The 26,682-nt window shown below is 47.0% G+C and overlaps 1 protein-coding gene across 8 annotated transcripts in view; it reads right to left on the bottom strand.

Annotated features, from left to right (window-relative positions):
* MSI1 (musashi RNA binding protein 1) overlaps positions 1–4,859 on the bottom strand; it is a 34,758-nt gene extending 29,899 nt beyond the window's left edge. The window contains exon 1 of one of the 8 annotated variants that reach the window (XM_038152013.1): positions 91–4,859. In XM_038152013.1, coding sequence (XP_038007941.1) covers positions 91–149 — 59 coding nt within the window. In that variant the 5' untranslated portion in view covers positions 150–4,859. The remainder of the gene's footprint in view (positions 1–90) is intronic. The other 7 variants (XM_038152011.1, XM_038152014.1, XM_038152012.1 and 4 more) reach the window with 7 other exon arrangements.
* Between the last annotated feature and the right edge of the window lie 21,823 nt (positions 4,860–26,682).

The following is a 26,682-nucleotide window of genomic DNA, read 5'->3' as shown; positions in this document are numbered from 1 at the left end:
GGCCGGGCGGCCGGGGCCGGGGGAGGGGGCGGCCACGGCCGGACCGGGGGGAGCGGTGGGGGTGGCCGGTGGCGGCCGCTGCGGAGGTACCAGGGGTCGTGCGGGGAGTCCGGGGAGGCGAGGCCGGGCTGGCTACCGTCTGTCTCCATTCGGACCTCTTCTCCCTGCGAGGAGCGGCGCCGCACTCCCGGGGCAGATGAGCGCTGGAAAAGGGGCCGGACGGACAGGCCATGCTGCCCCCTCCCCCGACCCCTCTCCGCCGGGCGGGGAGGGAGCGAGGGAGGAGGGCCCGGCGGGCACAACCTGCCCGGCTCCTCCCACCCCCGCCGGCCCGCCGGCCGCCCTGCGGATAAAACCCGCCGGCGGCACCGGGGCCGAGCGCCGGGAGCCGCGCCCGCACCGCGCTGGGGGAGAGCGTCCGACTACGGGCTCGGCGGCGGCAGGAGCAGCCCCGGAGCTCGCGGCCGCTTTGTCCCTGGCCGTGCTGCCCGCACCTGCCCCGGGGCGGTGGACAAAGGGCGACGGAGCCAGGCCTGGCCCGGTGCGCTCGGGCTCGCTGCGGCGGACCCTGGAGACCCCGGCCCTGCTCCTCCCGGTGTTTCGCCGCCGCCGAGGGCACTTCCAGGTCGGGACCAGGACTGCCCTGCTCACCCCGGGATCCCGACCGGGCAGCGGGGAGTCGAGGCGCCTTCTCGGAGCCCTGGTACTTCCGTGTCCCCTGGCAGCCCAAGGGGGCCCTGCAGGGGTCAGGGGCTTCCCGGCCTCGCCGCTTGCAGCCCCACACGGCAGTGGCCAGGCTGCAGGACCCGGGGCAGAGCTGCTGCCGGGCACCGCGGAGCCCCGTAGAGCCCCGCAGCACCAGGTACGCACAGCCCGGCCGCTCTTCTCTGCCCGCGGCTCCCTGGGAAGGGGGTAGGCTGCTCCCCAAGGCACCGCGCAGTTTCTTACTCATTCAGGCTGACAGACTCGTGCCGAGCTCCGTTCGAGTTCCACTGCCACACAAGTTCATTCACATGCTGCTTCTCGAGCAAGTCTGTGCGCTCTGCCTCTAGTCTTGGGCAACCTAGCCCGGGTGGCTAGAGGAGCTCAGCAAGGAACAAATGAAATACCTGTAAAGTTGGAGTCAGGAGGAGAGCTGAAACTTTGCCTGACTGTACCAAGCATCTCTCTGGGAGAAGGCATTTGTTTGCATCTGTGGCATATCACAGCAGTGCTCAGAACCTCTGGTGACAGTGCTGTGACCATTTCTCATGTCAAGAGGGTATCACTGGATTCCAGGCATGTGCTACTGTGATACCAAATACTTCCCACAGGCATCCCTGGCTCTGCTCCTTCCAGCATGGGTCCCCCCTGTACCCTCTCACTGCCTAAAGCAAGGTATTGACAGCTCAGGTCAGTGCCAGCCTCATTTGACCTTTCTTCCCCTTCTCTCATGACTGTTCTTCCACGTCCCAATACACATCCTCTCCTTCCTGGAGAGGAACCACTACACCTTTGTGATAACAGTACTTTGCAGCAGTGTCTTTTGTTACATGGGCTGCAACTCTGAGTTAAATTCATCCTCTGCCCATTAGCTCTGCCATTCACCCACCCACATTTCCTGAGCTGATTCAGGATCCTATCCTGTGTCCTGGCCCTGTGCTTGGGCACAGCAACACACTCAACACCAGAGCCTTGATAGCTGCCTCTGGGAACTGAGCTATGCAGCATCCCAGCTCCTGCTGCCATGGGTGTCCAGGCTGAGCTGCTTCTCCAGAATAACCCACTCTTCATTCCACAGGGCTGAAGTCATCACTTTGGGTGGAGGTGCCCTGAGAGGCAGCAGGGCTGGTGCAGCAGGGAAATATAAATAATGACATGCAGAGGTGGTACTGCAGCCGGCAGTGATGGGCAGGAGTGCAGAGCCAGTGGAAACAGTTGTGCTGGGGCAGCACCCCAGCCATCTCCCCTTGCATGTCCTGAGAAACCTGGACAAAGCTGGGCTACCAGAGCCACCACAGCCGCCTGCCATGCTGCCCAAACTCAGTAATGTTTTGCTCCTTCCCAGCACCTGCTCTCTCCCATTTGGAGGGCAGATACTTTAAAGGGGGAACTAACTGACAATTTCAAGTCATCTGGCACAAGTTTTATGTTCCATAATTGCCCAACCTAGGCACACTACTAATGCTAATTAAAAACAAGAGGAAAAAAAAGAAACAAGAGCTCAGTGTTGGACTCACTAAAGGATAACATCTCTTGGTTTGCTACCAGTGCATTACTACAATTTTAAACATGTTATTTTTAAGACAGTACAAGTTGAACACTCTGAGGGACACTGTTAAAATGCTTGTCTTTTTTTAAATGTTTACTATTTTCTTCACTTTTTCTCCACCAAATAATATTGGAGAGGGGAGACCAGGATCAATGTGAGTTAACGTCTGTGAAGAGCAGAGGAAAATAACGAGCCTTCAGGAGGATTTGGATAGAGGTTGTGGTTGGACTTGCATCACTGACAATGACACAGTAACCTACCATGCAACTTATACCAAGGTTGTTTCCAAAACATTCACATGATATTTTGTATTTCCACCTTAGGACCCCCGAGTGCTTTGGAAGTATCAATTCATTTATCTCTGTAATGCACAGGATAGTGGGTCTTGAAAAATCTGCTGATTAGTGACAGTAGGAAGCTTTCCTCACAGAAAAGTAAACATATAAAACATTCCAGACCTTATGATTGGAAAGATGATCTGCCGAATATAAAATAATGCAGCATTGTATTCCTGGGGCTGCAGACAGACAGCTGTAGTGCCTCTGTGGCTGCTGCTGAGAGCTTGCCAAACACCAGCGAGATTAACAAAACTGCTCAGTTTTCTTGCTGCTATTCAGTGTCTCATGTGTGGTAGAGTGACACTATCAAAATCATGTCCACTTCCTGCTGAGGAGGATGATTGGCAAAGCTCTGCCCAGCACCAGTGGCAGACACTGGAGTTATTCATGGTGAGAGGGAGGTTCCAAAAAGTGGAGGTTAGGGGAGGGTCAGGGAGAGCAGCCGCCTCTTCCTCCCTCATCATATAAAGCTTAAGGAGAGATTGTCTTGGAGACCTGTCTCTTTCTGGGAAGTTTTGGCAGTCAGGAACCATGAAAAGTTTCACTTTTCATTTTGTTAGGACAGTTAATAAACAAATTTGAACTGGAATTGAAATGATTTTTGTACCACTTGCATTACAGTGCTGAAGATGCCAACCTGGAAGGTATTAACTGTGGCTCCATAGGCAGCCTGGGGGCATTGCCTGGCTCCCGCAGTGGCTTCTGGTGGTTCTCACGCCTGCTTTAGGAAGGATGCTGACCCTCTGGAAAGGCTGATGGCAAAACCCTGCTAGCCCATGCATGAGGCAGCCAGGGGTGTCTACCTCGAAGGGAACCCACTGCTCCAGCAACTACCTGCCTGGCAGGAGCTGGCCTGGGGCAAGAGTCAGGCACACAGGCAGAGAGGAGCTATTTAGGGAAATTAAATTATTTAGATTCCACTCAGGTGGGGGAGGGACAGAGTCAGAAATAGGAAGGGACGAATGACTGCAAATGCACCAAGGACTTCTTTAATTCATATAAGAAACCTCAGGGAGCAAGATTCATGGGGGTTTACATGGTGCAGAGCACTGAAGAACAGGATGGATGGGAATACAGAAAAGGAACAGGGTGGCATGCAAGAGAAACATAGGTGTTAATAAAGAGCAGGACAAAGGGGATAGCAAGAGTAAATAGAGACAACTGGGATAACTGGAAAAGGAGTGAGGAAGGAAGGAGGAGACCACCCCAATCACCACAAAGCAGCAAGAGGAATTGGAGCCTCGTGGGAAAAAAAAGGGAAAGAAGTCTGCAGAGGATGAAAAATAAAGCATCAAGAAAACTTGTAGTGTAGTAAATTCAGTGTAAAATAGTAAACCCAGAGAGGTCTCTGAAGGAGAGTAGGAGATTGCAGGCTTCCACTCACTGTTGTGGATATGATGGCTAAGGGAAAAATCAGAGAGCCCTGCCTGCTATTCTCCCTCTCTACAAACTCTAAAAACTACTACGTGGCGTCTAGTCTCCATGATCCTATCTAAATCAGTCCAGCAAATGAGGGAGGAAGCCCTGGCTGCTGAGCTCTAACACAGGAGCTGTTCCATGCACGGAGTATGCCCAGCACGGCAGCAGCCAGGTGCCACCTCTCTGCAGCAGCCTGCAAAGGACCCCCCCTCCCTAAGGAGCAGATAGAAACATTTTCATTCCCCATTAATTTATTGTTTTTAATACTCCAAGACTACATATAAAGTGACAGAAAGTAACAACAGATTTGAAAAATGAGACCTCTCTCCTTGAAAGTGTCCTGAGCTCCACCTTCCCTCTAACCTCTTAGAGTTTGTCCCAGCCTTCCATCAGTCACTGCTTTCTGCTCTGTCCTTTCTCCTACCTAACCCCTTCCCAGTTTTCACTTCCTATGGAAAAGGGACCTATTTTAGATCATCCAGTGTGAGGAAGCTCTTCCCCAGCTGAGAAGCAAAGCATTGCCTGCCATTCTTCCCCTCCTCACCTGGAAGCTCAGAGCTTCCCATGGTGGGATATACAGAGACTCATTTCCCCACCACTAGAAATGAGAGATGAGGATGGAATCAAGCAAAATCCACCAGATATGCTGGACTCTTTTAAAGAAGATTGATTAAATTGTTTCTAATGCTCAGTGAAGGTAAGGCAATAGGTTTAGTTGACACAGAAAGAGATAAATGTTAGATATCAGGAGAAACTAGTAACTATAAGCATGGCTAAAGATGGGAGAGGGGAGCCAGGAAGGCCAGGGAATTCCCATTCATTAAAATTTTGAAGAATAAATTAAACAAATGTCAGTTTGGTGATTATATCCTGTTTTGTTCTTGCACATTACATGCATAGATGGAGCCTAGAGAAGAGGAATAACGGACAAATTTAAGGGCTTTGGTCCATGGATTCATAGCAGGGCAAGTGGCAGTGCAGCATAGGGCCAGGCTGACCAAATACCACCAGGCTGAGAAGAGTTTGGGAAAGAGCTGGGTGAAGAGGGGTAACAGAAAAAGTTCTGAGTCAGGTTTGAGAGCTGCCAGACACCTTATACAAAAGGAATTTCCATACTAACATTTTAACAATGTATTAAAGTTCTGAATTTAAAATAAAATCCTGTATCCCAGGGGAAGAGGGGCAGGGTGAGCCCCAAACACACCACCACGGCCAACACACGCTTCCAATGTCTCCTGGCAGGGACAAGGCTGGTGCCCGGCTGCCCCGTGTGCTGGGCCTGCAGCACCAGCTCCTCAGGCAGCGATGCTGCACTATCTGTGCACCTGCACATCTGCTGCAGGTCTGATGCACATGTGAATTATTAATCTGGGGATGAAGTCAGCACCATGTCAAGGACCTCTAAAATCTGCCTTAGAGAAGGTCGAGTCCAAGAGAACAGAAGAACAAGGGGAGAACAGGACTTAAGGGAAGGACTGGATTCCCTGCTGAGATGCTTGCAGGAGGCAGAAATCTGGGTCCTGGCACTGTCCCAGAGCAGCACCAGAAGGAAGCACTCAGAGGAGCAAACAGAGAACTTTTGGCTCAACACATGAACAGGAGCTGAGCAAGCAGAAGCTGTTTCTTCATCCCCTCTCTTTCAGGATATAATCGATTTCCTACTCTGCTATAGCACTCGCACTGGCTTTTAACTCTCCCATTTCTTCAAGACTTATATTTTCTAATCTAAGATGATGGGACCTCTGCTCCACAAATCCCAACGGCACTTCTCAGAGGACAACATTATAGCATTCAGGTACTATGATGGTGTAGAGTAACGGGGACTAAGTAACTGTTAAACTTAAGAGCACAACATAGAGAAGGTTTGCAGATTATTTGGAGGAAAGAACAGAAAAGAGTATCTTTAAAATCCAGGGTGCATGCTGGAGCTCCTGAGATGAGAAAGGTTCAGACCAAGGCAAGTATACAAGACATAAATACACACTGTAAATCTTCCTAAGCAGCTCAGCCTGTCCCGGTTCCTCAAGGTTTTGCCAAGGTATTTTGTTTGTACTTGTCACATGACTTACATCAGGCATCACATCCTAATCAAGACGGACACCAGTGTCTTCCCAGGCAAAGCTCCCATCCTCAGATTGCAGGAGAGGCTTAGCTGCTCTGTACACGTCACTGCTGCCTGAGCCTCCTCCCTGCTGAAGGGGAAAGGAGGCGAGAGGCTGCCAGGGTCCAGGTGCACTTGTGGTCAGCCGTCTCTGGTCACTCTCCTGTTGTAGAACAGGCACACACTCACCCAGTGTGTGTTATACTCAGAAGTGTTTTTCTACAGCAGTGCACCCAGCACAGATGCTGTGGAGCAGGAGTGGTGTCCCCCAGAGAGGAAGGGCTTCCCTCACCCCAGGGCACATCTTTACTCCAGCATATAGGCTCCAAATCCTCCCAGGCTAGGGAATGTGAAATGAGATGGCTGTTACTAAATACTCTAGTTTCAGCAACCTTCACCAGCTTTTAAATGTGTTTGGAACTAGAAAAGGCTCAAAATCTGTTCTTTGGTCCCAAGACACAGTGATTCCCCTGCCCACACACCCAGTGAGTTGACCTATAACTGAAGAGAAGCTCTCCTTCTGCTCTGCTCACAGACTAGTGGGAAATACTTTGTTCATGCTGCTACTTGTCCATCCTTGTCCATCTTTTTCTCACTTTTCACAGCCTCAAAGCATTTATCTTTTCACGCCTTTGCCTGCTGTGGATTTCCCTCAAGGCTGATTTTGCTACCTTAGGGTCCTTATGCCATTTTCTTTTATCTGTGTTTTTTTGTTTTGTTTTGGGTGGTTTTTTGGTTGTTTTGCTTTTGTTTGGATTTGGTTTTTTTTGGTTTGGGATTTTTTTTTGGGGGGGGAGGCAGTTTATTGTTTGGGTTTGTTTGTTTGTTTGTTTGTTTGGGGGGGGGGGGTGTTTGGAGGTTTTTTGGGGTTTTGGTTGGTTGGGATTATTTTGGTTCCAGGCAGAAATTTCCCCACTTACCTCATGCCATGCAGTTCCATGAGCTGAAGTAAACTGAGTCACTGACCTTTTTCCAACCAGGAGTAAGCAGTGATTCACAAACTGTATTCCTCAGAGCTCCCAGCTGGCTGGTGGCCAAGACACTGCAACAGCTAAGGACCAGCCCCCTCCAAAGTAGCCGGCCAAGGCATTATTTAGCACAAGGCTAAGACAGACAACATGGAGATACTCCTTCAAAAGCAGGGACACAGAGGAGCAGCAGTAAGCCTCTCTCACAGTGGAGGTGTGACACGTGTACTGAAACCATCCCTTTAGTAAAAGTATGAATGAAACAGTAACCTCTACAATTCAAAGTTTCTGTCAGATAAAATGGAGAACAGAAACATTAAACATTTAAGTAATATTAGATAGTAACATTAGAAAATGCTTAACACTCAGACAAAAATGTGTTTAAGATTTTAGTTCCATCTCCATGCCATATTCCCAATTATGCAATGTGCACTGCACTCCTTTTTGCAGGAATGATCAGTGCCTTTTTAGAGACATCAGAGGAAAGGACTCTCATGAGTTACACGTGAAATAGAGGGATCATACTCTGGTTTAAGACATCTTGACTCACTGGACTTGTAATCTGATTATACGGGTGCTTTTGGAATCCCTGTGCAGTATGCCCTGCCCTGCTCTAGCCTTTCCCTTCTGAAGGTAACCACACGTACTGCTTCACAGACACTCCTGGGGTTTGGAACCTGCCCACTTGTGATGGATGGAAATAGTGAGGAGTCTTCCAAAATTTGCCACTGATTTTAAATGTTTGAAAGAAGCTGGAAAAGAGTAAACATTCCTCTTCCAAAGAAAGCCTGGGAAAGCTCTCAGCACACAGCATTTTCTGCAAAACAAGCTCGTGGTGTCCCATTGTAGATCCATGTTTCCCGGGCTGTTGAGGGTGCACTCCAGCTAGCTATTGAGTCTACTTCACACAGACATGCACAGACGAGAGTAAAAGACGAGAACCTCCTTTCTCCACGTGGGGACGAGGGTGCACTGTTTATTGACTTGAGATGGGACACCTCAGACTCTTGCGACCCCCCAGGTAGAAAAGAGGACGTCCCCTTCTTGCAGGGGACTCTTGTACCCGAGGAATGGGGGCGGGGGAAGAGGAGCGCAGCCAGTGGGATGCCATTGAGGGGTGAGGGGAGGGTAAGCGGGGGACAGACCACCCGGGGGTACAGGGCAGAGGGGTGGGTGAGGGAGGGACCGTGTGATGGGAGAAGGGAACAACAAACCACATAAGCCGTACAGTGCAAAACAACAACTCAATAACTATTTAGTGCGACGCAACATCCCACGGTGCACACACAAGGTCTGGGATTGTCAGTGGCACAGGTGACCAGGTCAAAAGCACAAGGCTCAGTAATTTACACCTCCTCTATGGTTTTAACTGCCATGCATCCTGGCCTCTGTTTACTGGCACTCTGCTGGACACCCAGGAAACCAGTAGGAGTGTTTTGCTCTCTCAAATGCTACAATGTTCCTGGAACAGAAAGTGTATTTTTATTACATTTTCAAGGGTGAATCTAAAAGGGCCTTTGGTGTTTGGAGAAACCTGGGAATAGAACAGACAGCTGCTAGCAGAGCAGCTCTGGAGTAAAACAAGTTTTTGAAGTAGGAAAGCTGCTCTTACACGCTCCTGCTGTCAGGCAAAGCATGCTCAAGTGTGTTGGTCATTCTGGAGCCTTGAAAGCAATGCAGTGTCTGGCAAGCTCACTCCCAGATGCTAGGAGAACAAGGGATTGTGGGAGACAGTGTAAGATGGGGAGGGATTTACAGAGAAAAACCAAATCAGTGGAAGTTTGCTGAGTCTTACTTCCCTTTTGGTTTGTTTTTAGTGAGGCTTCAGTAGGCAAAAAATTACGATTTTATGTCTGTGTTGCTTTAAGGACAGGAATGCTGGAAACAGAGGTATTTGATACCTTTGCTGCTAATTACAGTGCAAGCTCCCAGTGTCCTGACAATGCCCTTGTCCCTGACCTGGAGGGGCCTCACTGTCTCAGGGTCAGCTGTAATTTAGTTTCAGGTCAGACCTGGGACTCTCCTGCCAAACCAACTGCACTTTGTTTTGAAGTAGAGACCCTTTACTAGTAAGTCTGAGACCATCAAACTCATTTCACTAACAAGAAACAGGAACAAAGTGCAGGGCCCCTGAGATGAAGGTCAGTGTTTGACACGGGGAGAGTTCAGCTGCATCATGAAGGAAGGGGCTGTTCTGCCCACTGAGCCTCACAACCACAGGAGCTCAGATCTCCTGCTCTCTTCAATTAAGTGAGTTTATTACAGACAGGCCTAGGGACCAACCAAGCTGTGCCAGGCCCTTAGCAGGCAACAGCTCTATCAGGCCCCACCTCAGAGCCCTGCTCACTGCTACAGGGCCACTCCATTTCACAGGAAGCTCCAGAGGAGCAAGCTCTTCAGTGAAGTCATAAGTTGTTTGTGCTGCTCCTACCTCTTTCTCACAAATTGGCCAGGTGATTTAGGCCAAGAAAATTCTCTTTTACTACTTGAAAACCAAGGGGTTTTCTCCCTACCTTAAAAAAAAAAAAAAAAAAAAAAAAGTTTCAGGATCTTCAGAGAGAACATGCTGCAGAAAATAACTCAAAGCTGTAAAGGGAAATACTTTTTATCTTCCCCAAATAATCAGCCCTCTCTAACTCAAGGGAAAGTAGTATTTTTTCAACAGAAAAACTGATTTTGATTCTGATCTTTTTCCCCTTCACCATACTGATGGAGAGATTCTACTGTCACGATACCACATGACATTACCTGAAATTACCTAAATTGTCATTTATTGAACAGTTCTTTACAATTTATGTCTTAGTCTGGGCACCCCAAGCATTTTGCATATTGTCAGACATTGTTATTTTGCTTTTATGTAGACATAGGGCTGGGTTTGCTAAGGGATAATCCATCCACAGCACATTTTTTTTTTTTTTACTTTTAACTCTGCACATCACTGCAACAAGAGGCCAACTTAAAGAAAAAAAAATCTGGATTAAAAATTGGTGCCAATTTACAAAATAGTAAGAGGTTTTTGACAGCAAAAGAAGGTTCCATGTCCAAATTATTAACACATGAGTGAGACAGACAAGTATAGACCCAAACATACTTTGAGGAAACAGTAAAATATATTCAGCTCGAGTTGATGGCCAGAGTTGGGGTTGTTGGTAAGATGTGAAAGACCACAGCTATAGCAAGGAACAGGACTTCCAAGGGCTTTTTAAATCTTTTTTTCATAAAAGTTGATAGAAGACTGCAACACACCCTGAGGTGCGTTAACACTTGTTCCCTGCCGTGCTGGACAGCTGCAAGGCAGTGTGGCAGGAAGAATTACCAGCACCACAAACTACAGATGAGTTCAAAATTCAATATTACTGCTGTCAGACATCACAGTTCCCTAACTGCCTGTACACCCAAACCACTCCTCTAAACACTGGTGCCTCTAGAAAAATGAAACCAGCTTCCAAGAGCTCATGTCAATTGCCAGAGCTCTGTGTGGGACAGGTCCCAGCTACCCAAGAGCTGGCTATCTCCTTCCTGACTCCCTGAAAAAACCACGTTTCAGGAGCAATGGAATTGCCAGACACCAGAACAAGGCTCTGGAGCAGAGCAGATAACTTCCTTGGCAGCTGGCCTGCAATGTAGGAGCTCACTTCCAGGAGAGATTAGAGGGAGTAAAAACCTCATTGCGATCACAGCAAAGCACTCAACCTGCTTCTACCAGAGATTTCTCCCAAGAGCAAAAAAAATCCAAAAGTATCTCTACAAATAGGAGGCTGCAGGAACAGAGAAAAGATAACCCAGTTAATGTCATGCACACAGCTTTGGTACCAGCTCAGGCAACACTGATCAGTAAAGGACAGGCAGAAGATCTGAGCAGAGCCTGTTTTACACCTGGAAGATCACCTGGCTAACATCTGGACAGAGAATTACCTCCCTACTTAAAGCCACCAAGCTCCAGATCTGCAGCTGCAAAGCTTTTGAGTGAGGTTTTTAAATTGGGAAGTTGAATAGCATGAAATGTATTCTATCCCCCAGATGATCTTCTCCAAGCTCATTTTCAGGGCACAATAAAGGACAGAAGTTACCCTCGGGTTCCCAGGTAGTGCAATTTATACCCTGAGGAAGATGAAAGTACAAACTACTTGGACTCACGTAGACTTTGTGTCCTTTTGGACTTCCCTGCTACTTCAGGTGTCACTACATCGGCATGACCCCCACAGTAACAGAAAAAAAGAGAGGGTTTTCACTCATTTCAAGGAAGGCTGAGCTGGGACCATAGACAAGGTAATTTTCTGTCTACACACAGAGGACTCTGCACATAGGAGCTGTTTCCCAAGAGATCCTTTTCAGACAGCTCCCAGGGCTGGAGCTCCTGTAGGGCACCACGTGGGCTCATCCCCAGCCTAGGAGGCTTCTGGGAACAGGGACACAATGAGCATGGACTGCCCAGTTAACCATATGGAGGCCGTCTCCCATCCTCTGCTCCACTGCCACCGAAGTGGGACTCTGCAAGGTGAAGCATGAAGCTCTGGGCAGGGCTGTGCGGGTGGCAGCCCAGCCTGGGAACTCAGGAGCAGCAAGGAAGGAGAGGATGCTGGAGTGGAAGTGATTTGAATTAGAACAAACTGGCTGCTGAATAGAAGCTTTTATTCCAGCATGGAGAAGGCTTTGTTAGTCAAGCACATGTGATGCACAAAAGCCTCCACTTGAATTCATTGAGTTTTAATTGGTTCTCAGGTGGGGGAGGAGATGGGTGTTAGGAATTAGGGATTCCTTAAAGAGGCAATATCATTAAATCTTAACGCCTCTTCCCTCTCACCCCCAGCTTCAGCTTAGGAGTCTGGCCTCATTCAATTGTCTCATGTTAGAGAATCAGAAAAACTGAGGGAGAGAAAGGGTGGGAGGGAGAGGCACTAATAAAGCCTAAAGGGAGATCAATGAATGAGGAGGGTGAGGGGCAGGAGGAAGACTGAAAAAAAGAAAGAGCCTGGTTGGAAGAGGAGGGAGGTCACACGCAGGCAGGGAAGACAGGAGAACCTCAAAGGGATGGGGAAGGAGAATGATGCCATTCCAGTCGGTGCTTTCTTTTCTCCCCACATTCCTTCTTTTATTGAACACTTAAAACTTCCCTTGGAGATCCTCTATCTTGGCTCTGTAAGCCTGTGCTTCAAAATAACAGTCAGTCACCAGAAAGAAGCAAGCAAATCCTGGGATGGGTATGGGGAGCATTGGTGCCCGTGCAAGGGGAATGACAGCAGTGAGAGAAACCTGCTTGGAAGGACCTCACAAGAGCTGCTGCTTGTTTTGCCAGACAGCACTTTTCAAACACAAGTTTTGTTACTAAGAGCCTGCCACAGACATAGCTGACTCAAGGTCCTTGTGAGTGAAGAAAAAGAGAGTAATCAGGAGCTAAGGAGATTGCATAGCCAACGCTGCAGGAAGCTCAGGACTCTGCCTAGTGTACAGAAGGGACCCTGGGCACCTGCGAGCTAGACCCTGACTGACAACTGCTATGCTGAGATGTGGAACCCACATCTCCCAAATGTGTAATGATTTCCATCAGTCCAATACATCATAGAAGAATGAATTAATGTTGATTTAACTACTACACTTGGAATTTAGATAGGTAAGTGAATGACATACCAAATGCACTGCCAGCAAACACCAACTCAAATTCATTTTCTTTTAGAATTCCTGACAGAACAACACTGTTTCTATATTTAAGCCAGACAGTTTATTCTGTAAAAAGCCACACGCAGGAGATATTTTTTGCAGGAAGCACTGCCTACTGTTTTATTATAATTCTTCATTACAAAATTAGACTGCACGATCTCTGCTTGTAGACAGCACGGCACTAAAACAGTGGCACTGCAACCAATTACTATACAAACTCAAATAGGAGGTCTCTGACTTCTGTTCGCGGACAGCGTGGAATGGTGAAAACAGCATTCCCATGGTGGCTTCTCTCTCAGAGACTGATCCAAGTAACTTACTGTGTTGTGAAATCTGAAGGAAACACAAGATCCTCCACTGACATAGCTGTGGTACAGGCTAGCTCTCATACACTTAGATTATTCATATATTTCAGAGCACAGGGAAAAAAAGAGATTGGTGAATTCCCCAATTGAAAGTGTCATAGGATTCAATTTTCTAAACCTCCTACCTGAAAGAGGAGCCTAAGTATCATTTAGAAGTGACACAGAAAACGAAGTCTCATTTGGTCCTTTACTGCAACTAAAAGCAGACGTGGTCTCCACCTGGCAAAGGCATTTATGAGCAGTGGGCCGCGACCGTGCCTGGCACCAGCTACAGAGAAAGCATTTAACCACACATGGAGAAGAGCTAACACCACTTGCCTTGATTTTTAGTACTCCAAAGTCTACATGCAGACTCTGCCAAGCTGCCTACTGTCACCACTTGACCAGTGACAATCCACGAGAGCCCTGCCCTTCAGCAGCAGCAGGGCTTTCCTCCAACACGGAAGTCTCCTTTGGACAGCTCAAATAGGAAAATACAAACAAAAAAAAAAAAATCCTATTGCAGAGATATTATTTTTTCTTTTCTATAAATGTTTCCTGTGTGCTTCAGCTTGTCTCTTCTCAGAGTACACCTGCATTACAGGTAACAGATTTATTTCCGTTTTTATCTTAGGGGTTTTAAATACTTCATATAATTCCAGGCGTAATTTCAAATTATATCCGACTCACTTGAAGCAGCCAGCTGCTCCCCATCAACAACAGTAACATGGGTGAGTCCATCTCATTGTGCCTAGCTGTAAACACGATCCCTGCCCTGTTGGAAAGCCACATCATTCTACACAGGACTGAGCAATTGGACTGTTTTCCTACAACCCTGCATTCCACACTAGAGACAGAACAACTCCTGTTACTACCTTCCCAGCAGCAAAATGTAGGAAAAGGCTGTAGTAAGGATGGGCAAGGTCATGCCTCCAAGACTGTTCCTTATATTTATCCTAGACTTGTTGCCCTGGATGCATTTGCCCTCCTCCCAGCAGTTTACTAGTAACAGCCTTTCCTGTAATTGTTTTCTTCTCTTTCAGATATGTTTAGTTTATACTTCAGTGCTGGAGTATTAGTTTTCATGATTGCACCTGGTTTCTCAAGAATCCCCTATTTTGTAGCTCTCAATAGAATCAGACCATTTATGCCTTTGGAAAGAAAAATAACAGGGAGAAAAAAACCTCCCAGTACTCTCAAATATCTCATTGCTCTCCTATGGCTTTCAGTAGATGCCTTTGGTAGTTGGGATCCTCTTGCAACATATTTTCTAGCAAGTACCATTTCCACAACCTCTTGGTATGCGACAACAGGCACTTCTGAATTGCTTCACTACACAAGCCACAGATTTGTCTGTCACAAACAGTGTCAGTTATCACAGCATCAAATTTGCTGGGTGCAGCAGGTCTCCAAGACTACCATGAATTGAAAATTTTTTGCCACCTCTTCTCAGTGCCTGATGGGACAGGTATCTCAGCAATCAGCAGTGGCTTTGGGGCAAAGTGTGACTGACACATCTGTATCAGCTATCCAGTTAATTTTATTCCTGGCCTGTTTCATTACATTAAGCCTCACGATGCTCACCATATTTTCTCCTTTCCAGGCAGGAGAGATAGCAAAACCATTCTTTCAGCTCCAGAAGCAGTTTAGCTATGGCTGCTCCACCGATTAGACTGGCTTCACCTCACAGGTCCTCCTGCAACCAGGAGATTGCCTCTTTCTTTTTGAGTACTAAAACCACAAAATAAGACCAATCCTAAGCAAAACAGCCTTAACAAGGTATCACTGACAATTTCAACAGAAATATCCTGTGCCAAGCTATTGGTCAGGCACAGACTTTTACTTTCTGTTATCCCCTGTGAAGGGGCCGATTTCTGTGGCTGCTGACAGTTTCAAGAATATGAAGGCCACATACAGCACTGGTCTTTACAAAGCTGCTCAGAATGTTCAAACAAAAACAAGCCCTGCCATCCTTGGAAATCACTTGTTTCTGCTCCAATGGACAAGCCCTTGGAAGGACGCTGGGAGCACCCATCCTTTGCTCTGTCAACGGCCACAACAGCATCGTGCGCCAAGCCCAAGGATTTCCTGCAAGATTGCAGCTTCTCATGCTGCTTCATTTGAAGCTCCAGTCCCCTGGCAGGCTCTTTACACAGGCTCCTGCTCCAGACCATGCCAGGGCTGTAGTACCTGTAGGACCAACCACCAGAACACTCACAGCTTCTCTGGGCCCACAGGCCACATCCAAGTTTGTGCAGGAGGAAGCCAGAGCTGCACTGGAGCCAGGCACTCCGTGTTACAGACAGAATGAGGCTAGGATGACTAATGAGAGAAGCCAGCACTGCAGAAGCTTTCCAGCTCAGTGCCCTCACAGGTTTCTGTGGGAGATGATAGCATTTGCACATTTATCAGTGTAATAGTGCACACTTACTCTTCTTCAAATTTGAACAAACCTGCACCTCCATTGCTCTGCTGGTCAGTGGAACTTGCTTGGAAAGAGCTTTACAAATGCACATCACTACTGGTAACAAAGCACAAGTTTCCACGGGGAACTTCAGGGAAGAGCTCTGCCCCTTGGTACATTCACTCATTGTATCTACACATGTTATTTCTCCGAATGATGCCAGTGCTCTGTGTCCTGTGTTTTGACAGGTAAGTAGATGAGGGGCACTGTGACTTTAAGAAGGTCATTTCCACTGTCCTGCCGCTGTAATTAGCCTGCTAAAGGAAGGGCAGAGGCTGGAAATTGGATTGAGCAAACCAGGCTTTAGCCGCAGGATGAAGGCAAAGCTTCGGGATTGTTATGTTAATCACCTGAGCTCAGCAGTCCCTGCCCTTCAAACGAGCACAAACCCAGGACCTCTCTGCAAAGCAAACCCCGCCTGGCTCAGGCTTCAGCTGCCCCAGGACATCTCCCTCCAACTCCCGGGACGCAGAGGCCACCCCTGTGGACAGGCCTGGTGGCACCTGGAGAGGATCCTCTGCCTGGCTACGGCCTCAGCCCGTGCTCATACAGCTCCTCCGATCCAGAGCACCGCGATGTAACTGCGTGCCGTGGGACCATTCAATGGGGTCACAGGTGACGCTGTGAGCTGATGGGCCAGCGCTGCTTTACACCGGAGGATCCAACCCCAGCCGTGCCGAGTCAAAAGCATGTCTGAAAGCACAGATTGCTTACTGCTACTTCACCGATGAAAAACGGCCTTAAGAACAATAGGCCAGATTCGTATTCGGCATAATAATGGCTGTAGGCAGCAGGAGTGCAGGCGGGTGTCAGCCCCTCTGCAACAACAGCACAAGCCCCCCAGCTCCCTGAGCCACTGGCTAGGTGCTCCAGTCCAGTGGCTTCAGCACCAGAACTACCCCAAGTTAATCCCTGGAGCAAGTCCTGGGGGTACAACCCCCAGCCTGCCCCTGAAATCTCTCCAGGAATGCAGCCACACTGTGTGCCAGAGCTGTCACCTGCACCAGACAGCGGTGTCACCTCAACAAGAGGTGCTGCACAAGCCAGCAGCAGTGGCAAGCTTGGCCCAAGGTGCCCCGTGTGCTGTAAGGACATGTTTGCGGCACAGCCAGTGAGAGTTGGCCATGAATTGTTCCCAGCCGGCTGCCTGCTGCCTCCTGTTTTGTCCTCTCCACCTCTCCCCTCCACGGGAAGGGTTTACCTCACTGCACTTTACTAGCTTGTATCCCGGGGAAACGTACCATTTTGTCTCCTCTCTGCTCAGAAACTTTGGGCTAACAGCCCTCACCACCACCACCACCCACCTTCTTTTTAAGGCAGCGACTCAGGCTGGCCATTGTCCCTTCCTTTTGCCCCTATTTTCTTAGGGTAAGCTTGTGCTTCTCCCCCGCATCAGGACAGCTGGGGCTCCGCATTACTTCCCTTGTTCTTTGGCACATTTTCTCAATGCACCCCTGCGCTGCTGGGGAGGGGGAGGGAGGGGAGGAGGATGGGAGGGCAGTGTCTGGTTCCGCACCCAGCGCGCCGGATGGCATGGTTTTGGAGAGGCCTGGCTTAGTGAAGTTATTCAAGCCAACGGCAGCCTGGCAACCGGGCGGCCACAATGGGAGTGCAGGAGGAGGAATGTTTCCACATGCCTGATCAATGGGAGCAAGGGAGACAGCAAAGCAAACAGAAGCTGGGAAAGAGACACAAAGAGAAAGCAGCCTTTTCTCTGCTCAGTTCCTTTCATTTGTCACAGCTCTTTGTACGGCCGATGACAACGGAGGCCCTTCGGAGGCTAGTTTTAGGGAGTTTGGTTTTTCTAATTAAATAAAATGCCGCGTCCCTCTTATTCACTTGTCACCTTCCCGCTCGCCAAAAAACCTCCAAGAGCAGCCCCGTCAGCACCTCAGCCTCCAGCTCCATGCACCTCCCAGGAGCCCCGAGCACCACTTTCTCCCTGGGAAGGTAAAAGGCACACCCACCCCCTCACCAACTCAAGAGCAGCTCCGTGCTGGACGCGCTGCCCTGCCCGAGTGCCACCCGGGCCCTGCTTGGGAGCTGCGGCACAGCCCACCCGCGGCCCCCTGCCTACTCATTATGGGAATAAAGAGTCCAGCGAAGGACAACTTCTCTGGAGGTGGCATGCTCCTGCAGCAGCTGCTGACCAGACTAACGGGCAACTTTCTATGGGAACCAGGCAGTTCAAAACAGGGTGAGGGGACAGTTGCCTTGGAAACTGGGGCCATTTCTGCCGCGGAGCCACAATTTCCTTCAAAATGTCCCAGACAGGATTTACCTGGGAGCTGACTGTGGGACAGAAACTCCTGCAATCTGCAAAGCAGATGCTTAGAGAACGAATGGAGGCAAATGAGGGGTGTCAGAATAGAGGCACCAGCGTGCTGGTGCTGGGTTGTGTGGTGACAAACAATCCAGTCCTGTTGCATAACCAGTGGTGGGAGCCCAAAGTTGTTTCCTCTAATTACTATGCAAGCGTTCACAGCGACAGGCCTCCTCTTGTGCAGAGTTTACAGGAAAGGTCCTCCCTGGCTCGAAGGCATCACCAAGCAAAGTAACAGGAGAGAGAGTTTGGGGGTAAGCTTTCCTCCATTGAGGCCAGAGGAGAGGTTATTAGGTCTCTTTTTAAAAAAGAAATCTAGCTGATGTATGCAGCCCTGAAGAACAGAGAAACCTCCTGGTTGCTGAGGAACAGGAGGCAGGACATCTGCCTTCTCCACATCTCCACAAAAACACATGCTTCCCCCTCCTGTAAACAACTCCATCCCTAAACAGACAGGGCTGCAGCAGCTCAGCTCCAGTCCCCTGAGCATCGTGAGTGCAGGAAAAGGACTAGTGATCCTCCATGTGTCTTAGGAGGAAGGAATTTCTTTAATGATCATGGCAACATCTGGGATTTCACCAGGCTTTTGCTCAGAGTTAGCATCAAGCTGCAACCAAACCATAAAAATGAGCTCCAGCATTATGAGTCAGTGAATGTCATCATGAGGTCAAGGAAATAGAATGAACCTTGGTCCTGATCATGGATGTAGCTTTGGTTCAACAGCACAGGAAAATTCCTGCCCACTTTCAACATCCAAAGACACAAATAGCTAAATACAGACTTCTCAGTCCTCATGGGCAGATGTTCCAGACTGTCCAGGAGGACACCAACTTCTTCTGTCAACACCTCTTTCTATTCCCAGGATTCACACTCAGGAGCTCAGGACCTCTTGGGTCTTTAGGAGTCTTGTGACGCAGTCAATCAGTGGGACCAATATTGGACCAGACATTTTGGCAGTCAGGATCTGAAGTGATAAGGATAGGATTCTTAGCCTTATCTGCTTCCATCATCATTCCACCTGAATTGCACTTCACACCCTCCTTCTCTACCCAGCCCTCTCCTTTGGGGGTTCAGGCAAATCTGTGCAGGCAGGTTAAAGAGAATCCCACCAACCATTTTTCACAAAAGTTGAATTTCAGCAGTGCTGGGGTTTCTTCTGCCTCATTCTGGAGGTATCAAGAGGGTGTCTTGCCTCAGTTTCACTGTTTTCCCCACCTTCCCACAGCATCTCATGTAATGCTTTGATGGCTAATAATGTTTGTGGATTCATTTAACAATGTAATTGCCTCTAAATAATAATAATTACAATTACTTAAAAGGAGGATTCTACTCTACCCCTTAACACCAAGTTGTTTGCTGCCATATAATCAGCAAACTTGCTTTTGGGAAGCATCTCAATTTTCATGGAGACTGTATCATTGTTGTCCCAGTCTTGCCTGGCTCTTCCAGTGCCCCCAGACATGTGCTAAGTGCCAATCTGCAGATGAACGAATGGGAGCCTCCCCTCCACAACTTCAGAGAGAAATCTAACTCCACAGACATTACCTACCTCTTCAAACTTATTCTGGTGTTCCTTGAGCATTTTTGTAAGGAAGGAGAAATCCATCTTCACTTCTGCTCAAAGGATTGCTTTCATTAAGGCCTCTGTAGATTTGCAATGGCAAGTATTTGACCTGCTTCAAAAATATTCATGAGACTCACATGCACTCAGTAAGGGCAGACAAGCAAAATCCTCAGCTCATGTTCTCTGGTGGTCTCAGGGTGCTGATGGCAATATACATCCTAATTGCAATTTATAACATATTGAGAATGAGACCTTGTCAGCTCTGGCGATGCTTTCTTCAAGTCAAAGAATCTGGAAGTGATTGTGATTATTTCTCAACAGATCAGAAAAAAAAGTCTAACCAGGTGCAAATATTTTTAATTAATTGCCCTTTTCCCTGGCCTCAGTGAGAGGCTTTCAAGACAGGCCACAGGTAACATTCTAACTGTACAAGAAAACTTAGACAAGTCCATAACTGGGGTTGTGCAGAACAGCAAATTGGGCAGGAAAAAAAAAAATCCTCAGATATGCAGACTGCCAAGACAGTTCATTATAGCATTCATTAAGCTCCAAAACAGAGATTGCTCTTCTTTACACACAGTGCATGGTGAAATGTGTGTGGACAAAACAAGAAGGAAAAGCAGAATTCATTCCCCACAGAATTCCAAGCAGTTACTGCAGACTTCCAGAAATACTGCAAAGCAGTGCAAAACACAATGCAAGTGGTCCCTTGTGAGGAAGAAAAGCAAAGTGTACTCCCTCTTAACATGATCACTGCCAGGCAGAGCAGGTCTCGCAGAGCTCGTGCTGCTCTTTCACTCCTGCACCTGCTGTGAAGACACCATCCCAATAAGTAGCAGCACTCTACAGCTCCCTGCTCTGCCTCTCTCAACAAGATCCTTCTGTGCTGCCTATGGATTCATCTCAAGATAACATTCTTTGATAGAAAGACAACCTGCTGATGGACACATGCAATTAGTAGCCTGCTGACAGGAGCCCTTTCAGCCTGTCTGTGGCCCCTTTTACTCAGGTAAAGCTGGCACAGTGATCCAGCCACTCATCCTTTGTTACAGCTCTATAAAGAGGAGGAAATAATTCAAAAAGTCTTAAAGGGAACCTCAGGGTGGAAAGAGAAAACCTGACAGGTATTCCATAACTGAGGGAGAGGCACCATTTTATCACTGTTGACACAGCTCCCACTACTGAATCAGTAAGTGCTTGAGCTTTTTATGATCCTCCTTAGCACAGGTAATATGACAACAAGGCAAAGAGCTACCTCCTGCAACCACATAAACAAGCAAATCTCAGAGGGGAGAAGGAGTGGGATGGACAGAGAGCATTTCTCTCACAAAATACTGTGTTCATCCCAACTGAAAGGGGAACACTTCCTCTAATAGCCTTTCTTTCAGTTTTGTGACAATGTGACCCTGATGCAGACAGTGCACAGGTGATGGAGAGAGCACACACAAGACACCTGGGATGGTGATACTGCCCCACCAACCTGCTGGCCTCCTGCAGGTTACCAAGTACACACAATACCCAGCGACCAGATCTCCCAGCAGTCTAATTACACAACCTTGCCACAGGGGTCAACCCCCAGGAAAGGAAAGTCCTTCGGGCATATCACATCAGATCTTCTTGAGATCCTTCCCACTTACTTAAGTCTCAGTCCCACTGGCACATGTGTGCCACAGCCTTGCATAGTTGTTTTCTGAACAAAACTGGAAGCAAAATTATTCCAACTCATTTTGGTATGGAGCAAGAAAAACAACTTCACGTGGCTACAGGACAAACTGCAAATGTTTACTATAACACCCTCTTCCACCCACAGCCCCACATCCTGCTGAAAATCAGAGAAACCCATGCCTTGGGTACAGCCTGTTCTTGGCCACAGCACATGTGGGTGCCAGAGACAAAGCACAGGGCAGAGCCAGCCCTGTTTACTTCACCAGTTGAGACCCTGACCTTGATCATTCACTTGGCAGAGGATGTATGTGGTGTTCAGAGGTTGCTCTTTGCAGTGTTCAGGCTTTTCTCTTTGCTCACAAATATGTTACACAAAACACAGCCTAAAGTTACCACAGGTTTTCATAGTTGTGAAAACCAAACATCCTCTCTATGAAAATCCACCAGTTTCCCTTTAGCCTACCACAGCCCGCTCAGACATTCCTACAAACCCAAGGAAAGTGGCTTTTAACCTGTTCTCATTTGCAGACCCTTACAGGATTTTCACTAGAAATCTGGACCTATACACAGTGACTTCCAGCCTGCTGCAAACACACCACATTTCTGTTGTCAAACACGTAGCAAGAATCCTTACATGCTGGAGAAGCAGATTATAAGCTAGGTCAGCCAGGACAAAAAGAAAAAATTACAATTCATCCTCTTTACCTAGGGAAGGAACTCCTTAGTTCCAGTAAAAAAAAGCTGAGAGTTGCAGAGTTTAGGCACACTAACTTACGTAGCCCATCCCTCATTTTGCAGTGATCAGCCAGGCTGTGCAATGCAAGGGAGGAATCTCTTCTGGCTTTCTCTCCGTCTTAGAACAGGGGACCAAAGAGCAGACATGTGAGTGCTATCCATGAACTCCACTGAAATGAAAAAGCCATTCATACAAAGCCATCAGTACCCTCCTGTATCTGCCAAGGTCTATGACCAGGCACAGAAGTGCCTTCCTAATGGCTCTGCAAATTCCCTTTCAGAAAGGCTCCGCCAGCTGATCTCTGTTCCAGCACTTAGCACCTGATGAGCAGCAACCCGGAAGGGGATGCTCACGGGCGGCGGCCACCGCGCTGTGGGATGTGCATCTCAATACCGGGGCCCTGCAGAGGCAAAGTCCTGCCCAGATCTGGGGGGGAAGTGGGTTTCATCACTCCGAAACCGTGTCAGTGCAGCAGGTCAGCCCTCTTCTGCACTGTCACTCTGTCCAGCTGTTTACAGACAGTTGGCTTAAACTCCAGGAGCAGAAAAGCCACTGTCTCGTTTCCTCTATCATCTGTATTGTCTTAGCTCTAAAAGCCATGTGAACCCACGGAGACAAATCCACCCACCTCTACAATTCCAGAAGAGTTTGCATCTCTCTATCATACTAAAACTGTCACACTAATGGTGCCTAGCAGCAATTCCCCATCCTGCCTCTTGGCCAATGTGAAAATAACTCTGTCATGCTAGAGGAGTTTGTCAGCTTGTCTCACACCCAGTTCTGGGGATACTGGTGTATGGAAAAGGCATCTCTCAACAGCCCATCATTAAAACAACCACAGGGCTGAGTACCGAAACTGGCCAAGGAGCTAATTTGAACCAGGCCGAGCTGTATGGCCTCAATAATTAAGAAAGAATGTACATGAAGTCATTATATTAAGGGGTGAGAATACATTTCAGGTCTAGAGAATTAAACCATTGTAAACAGAGAATAAAAAAATATGAAGTCAAATCCTTGCATAGCCCTTGACTATTCCCTCGTCAGGACAACCCTGATGACTAGTTGTTTACAACGATAAGGTCAGAGGAAAGGCCATTTCCTCTCAACAATTGTCAGAAAGGATTAAAACCTGCATTCAGGCTCGCTTTGAACTAGCAGGTACTCCATTCCCCGATGGTATCAGGATCCATTCAGCGAGGTCTCCGGCAGCCTCCGGGGCATGTCTCCATAATGCCTCCATTGTGGAAGTATGCACAGCACCGCTTCCTGCAGTCACTCCATCTTTATGAAGCTTCACCCTTGTGGTCTGATACCCTGGGCAGGAAGCAATCCTGCAATCACTGTTTAATTAGTCATTTCCCAAGTCTGCCTCAGATGAGAGTTGCTGCTGCTTGTCAGCTTCTGGAGAGGGAGGCGGGGAGACAGAAACATCACTACCAGATTGTGAAAGAAGGGCTGCTCTTGGCGTGTGAGGCGCATTGTACCGCAGCTGGACAGGCCACATTCTCCATTTCCACCTTTTTTTTCTTTTTTTTTTCTTTTTTTTTCCCAAGTAGAAGGATTTGAGCAGATGAAGGGGCCATTGCACCTTCTGCAAGTCAAGAAAAAAACTGATTTATAACAAAAGTGGCTTTACTTTTATTGATGTGTCGTTATGGGCTGAGCTTTGGTTGGCTTGGGTTTTGTTTTGGTTTATTTTTTCCGTGAGAAATAGCGTCTTTGATACAAATCACATCGTGTAAGATAGGTCTGTTTCAGGAATTCCAGTTGCATACTTTCCTTTGTGGAAGTCAGTGCTGACCTGAGACGTTGGATACACGTTGGATACAGGCAGCCTCGGCTTTTCCAAGTGAGATCATTGGAAGAGGAACTTCTTAACACACAGTCACCAATTTGAAAAGAATGAGAGTTACATAGTATTAAAATACTTGTCTATATAATGAGTGTTTGTGCGTGGATGAATGCTAAAGGAAAAAATTTGTTTGTTGAGCCCAACTGTTTTGAAAAACTTTATGATTTCTCTGTTTGACAAAATTAATGTGGTATTTAAATAAAGTCAAAAAGGCCTCAAAATTGGCATTTTTTTTATACTGCACATAGTTGAGGAAAGCTTTCCAAAATAAAAAAAAATATAATTATATAAAAACTAGATTTTTTTTTTCAGTTTAAAGACACTTAAATGAGAGGAACTGCTCTGATCAAAAGAAGACAATGTTTCCAGAGTTTAACTGTGTAAGAAAGCTTGATCTAAAATGTGATACACTCTGGAATGGTTTTGAAATCTCAGAATTTCCCAATAAAATGAGAACTTCTCTCTTTCTCTAGTCCCAGTTTCGTTTACTGCAATGAAATAAGTGGAAAAGTTTTGTATGCAAAAAATTTCCTTGTGACAGTAGGACAACCCTACTTTTGATAAGTGCGTTGTGAAGCAGGAAAAAGAAAATCAGAAGAAGAAAAAGCCCAGATCAGTGATCCCACTGAGAAATTTACATACATTTCAAGAAACTTGGAATTCTCAGAAGACACTGGAAACTGGCTCCAATGGGGAGTAGAACTGGTGAGGGAATTATGAATTGTTGTTGTTATCATATGAAAAGTTCCCACTCTCTCTGCAGATCTGGCATGTAACTTCTTATAACCTTGTTTAAATCACATCCTGTAATGTGCTGGATCAGTCTAATGCACACAGCTTCCAACAGCTCAGAGTGCAGGCAGAAAAAAAACCTATTTGCTACAAAAAATAGTGCAAATATGTCCTCGGAAGGGGTTTTCCCCCGCTTCTTTTTCCCACTAAGGCTGTACTAACCTTGGCAACAAAACTGAGAAGATTCCAGGATGAGACAATTTCACATGAGCATCCTCTCTCCTTAGCCACTCAAGGAAGGAGACAAGTGGCATCTTCTCCACGCTCCTTTCCTCTGATTCCATGACAGTTTCCCTTTCTGCAGTGATGTTTCTGGGACCACACTATGCTCCTCTGTAATGTGATCTCCCTCTCAAGCTGAGGTTTCTTGCAAAGTGCCAAAGCACAATAAGAAAAATGATTGTTAAGACTGACATGGATGAGAGAAGGGTGCACAAGAGAGCTGTCAGAGAGCCCAGGAGCACCTGTGAGGCTGTGGGCTCCATCCCCTCACCTGGGACGGCTCAGCACCCAGCATTGCCATAGCACCAGCAGCCATCAGTAAATTGCTCTTTTAAGAAAAGAACAGATGTGACAAACATTGTTCCAGGGTCTGTAGCAGACCACAGCCAAAGCAGAAGAGTCTAAATGTGCTGGGCTGGGATGGCAAGGGAAGTCACAACTGGGTTCAATCTAGGGGGAATTATTCTTACACTCAATTCATCAATTTATGGGCAAGCAATTCCACAGGCAATGTTGACTTGATTAAACAGAGCCATAATGACAGTGAGTGTAAGGAAGCATCCAGCCAAGTATGCAAACTAGCCTTCTCAGCCTAGAATAAAAGCTTTCCAACCAATAATTTCATGCTTTTATCTATACGATCATTAATACAGATACCAAACAATGCCAGCTCAACGTGGTGTCAAAGGCTCTGACAACCTCTAATTGATAATAAATAATTCAATTTCTGTCCCAGTCCAAAACTGCTGAATCTTGGGACATGTTCCAAATAAATTATTAAAAAGAACTTTGAATGTAATTATATCTAACACAACTGGGGATATTGCCCAGATGAAATTTACAGCAACTATTCAGAGCTACAAAATTTCAGTGACACTGACAACTCCTCATGCCACTAGAAAATGAAATGTTCTTTACCCAGGCAATGGCACAGAGTGCATTTTTTATCAACAGCTTTATGCCAGCAACTCACCAGGCCAACAGTGCTTCCCACAGCAGTGCAGTCTTTCCCAAAAACACCAGAGAAAATCTGGGAACAGGGTTTTGACACAGCCAAATCTTCATTATTCTGTACAAGCAGAACTAGATCTTCTTTCTGATACAGCTGATTCTACCCCTCTCCCCAGACTGCTTACATTACAATTAGCAGAGGTTTCTTAAGAAATTAACACTCTTAGTTCTTGGAAGGAAACTAGGGCAAGGTGTTTCAGCAAGGAAAGTGACTATCAGCACAGTCCTGAAGGGATGAATGCAGCATCTCAGAGGCACACTGATTGTTCTCAGTAATTCCCAAACTCCAAAGCCAGAAGGATCTCAGAACACTTACTGAAAACACAGGACATGTATTTACAGAAATATCCTTATATAACATTTGACTCCTATATTTTTCTCATATGTATAAATCCCTGCTGAAATTTACTTTCTGAATCTGTAAACAAGGGATGAGATTCACTTTGAATTATTTGGATGCCAATTTTTTTGAATGCCGATTTTTAATTTTCTGAGGAGATGGATGTATGTAACTGACCTGAAGAAGTAGTGACTCCTAAGAACTTTGTAGGTTCATCATAGATTATAAGTTATATAAAGTAAATTACATAAAAGTGCACACACACACACACACACACACACATATATATATACATACACACACACATACACGTAAGATACAAAAAGGAGTGACTAACAGAATATTTAAATATCAGAAAAAACAAGGTTACTTTCCTTATGCTATCTCAGTTGCACACACTAACTAGACAAAGATCTCACATGTCTTCAGAGCCTTGTGGAAGTGGTTGTTATTTTCTAAGATAATGGAACAGTGGAACCCAAGAACAAAATACTGTAATGTCAGAAATCACTCTGGAAGTTGCTGAGAGAACTGGATTGAGCTCTGTGACCCTGTAACATTTTCACTGCCAGGTCACAGGTACAGAATGTTTGTTTACAAAGTAACTTTTAATACTTTGTGGTTAAGCCGTATA

This window comes from Motacilla alba, chromosome 15 (genome assembly GCF_015832195.1).
Source record: "Motacilla alba alba isolate MOTALB_02 chromosome 15, Motacilla_alba_V1.0_pri, whole genome shotgun sequence".
NCBI classification, from domain to species: domain Eukaryota; kingdom Metazoa; phylum Chordata; class Aves; order Passeriformes; family Motacillidae; genus Motacilla; species Motacilla alba.
Note: the sequence above shows the minus strand (reverse complement) of the source record. Positions and strands in the feature narration are given on the sequence as shown.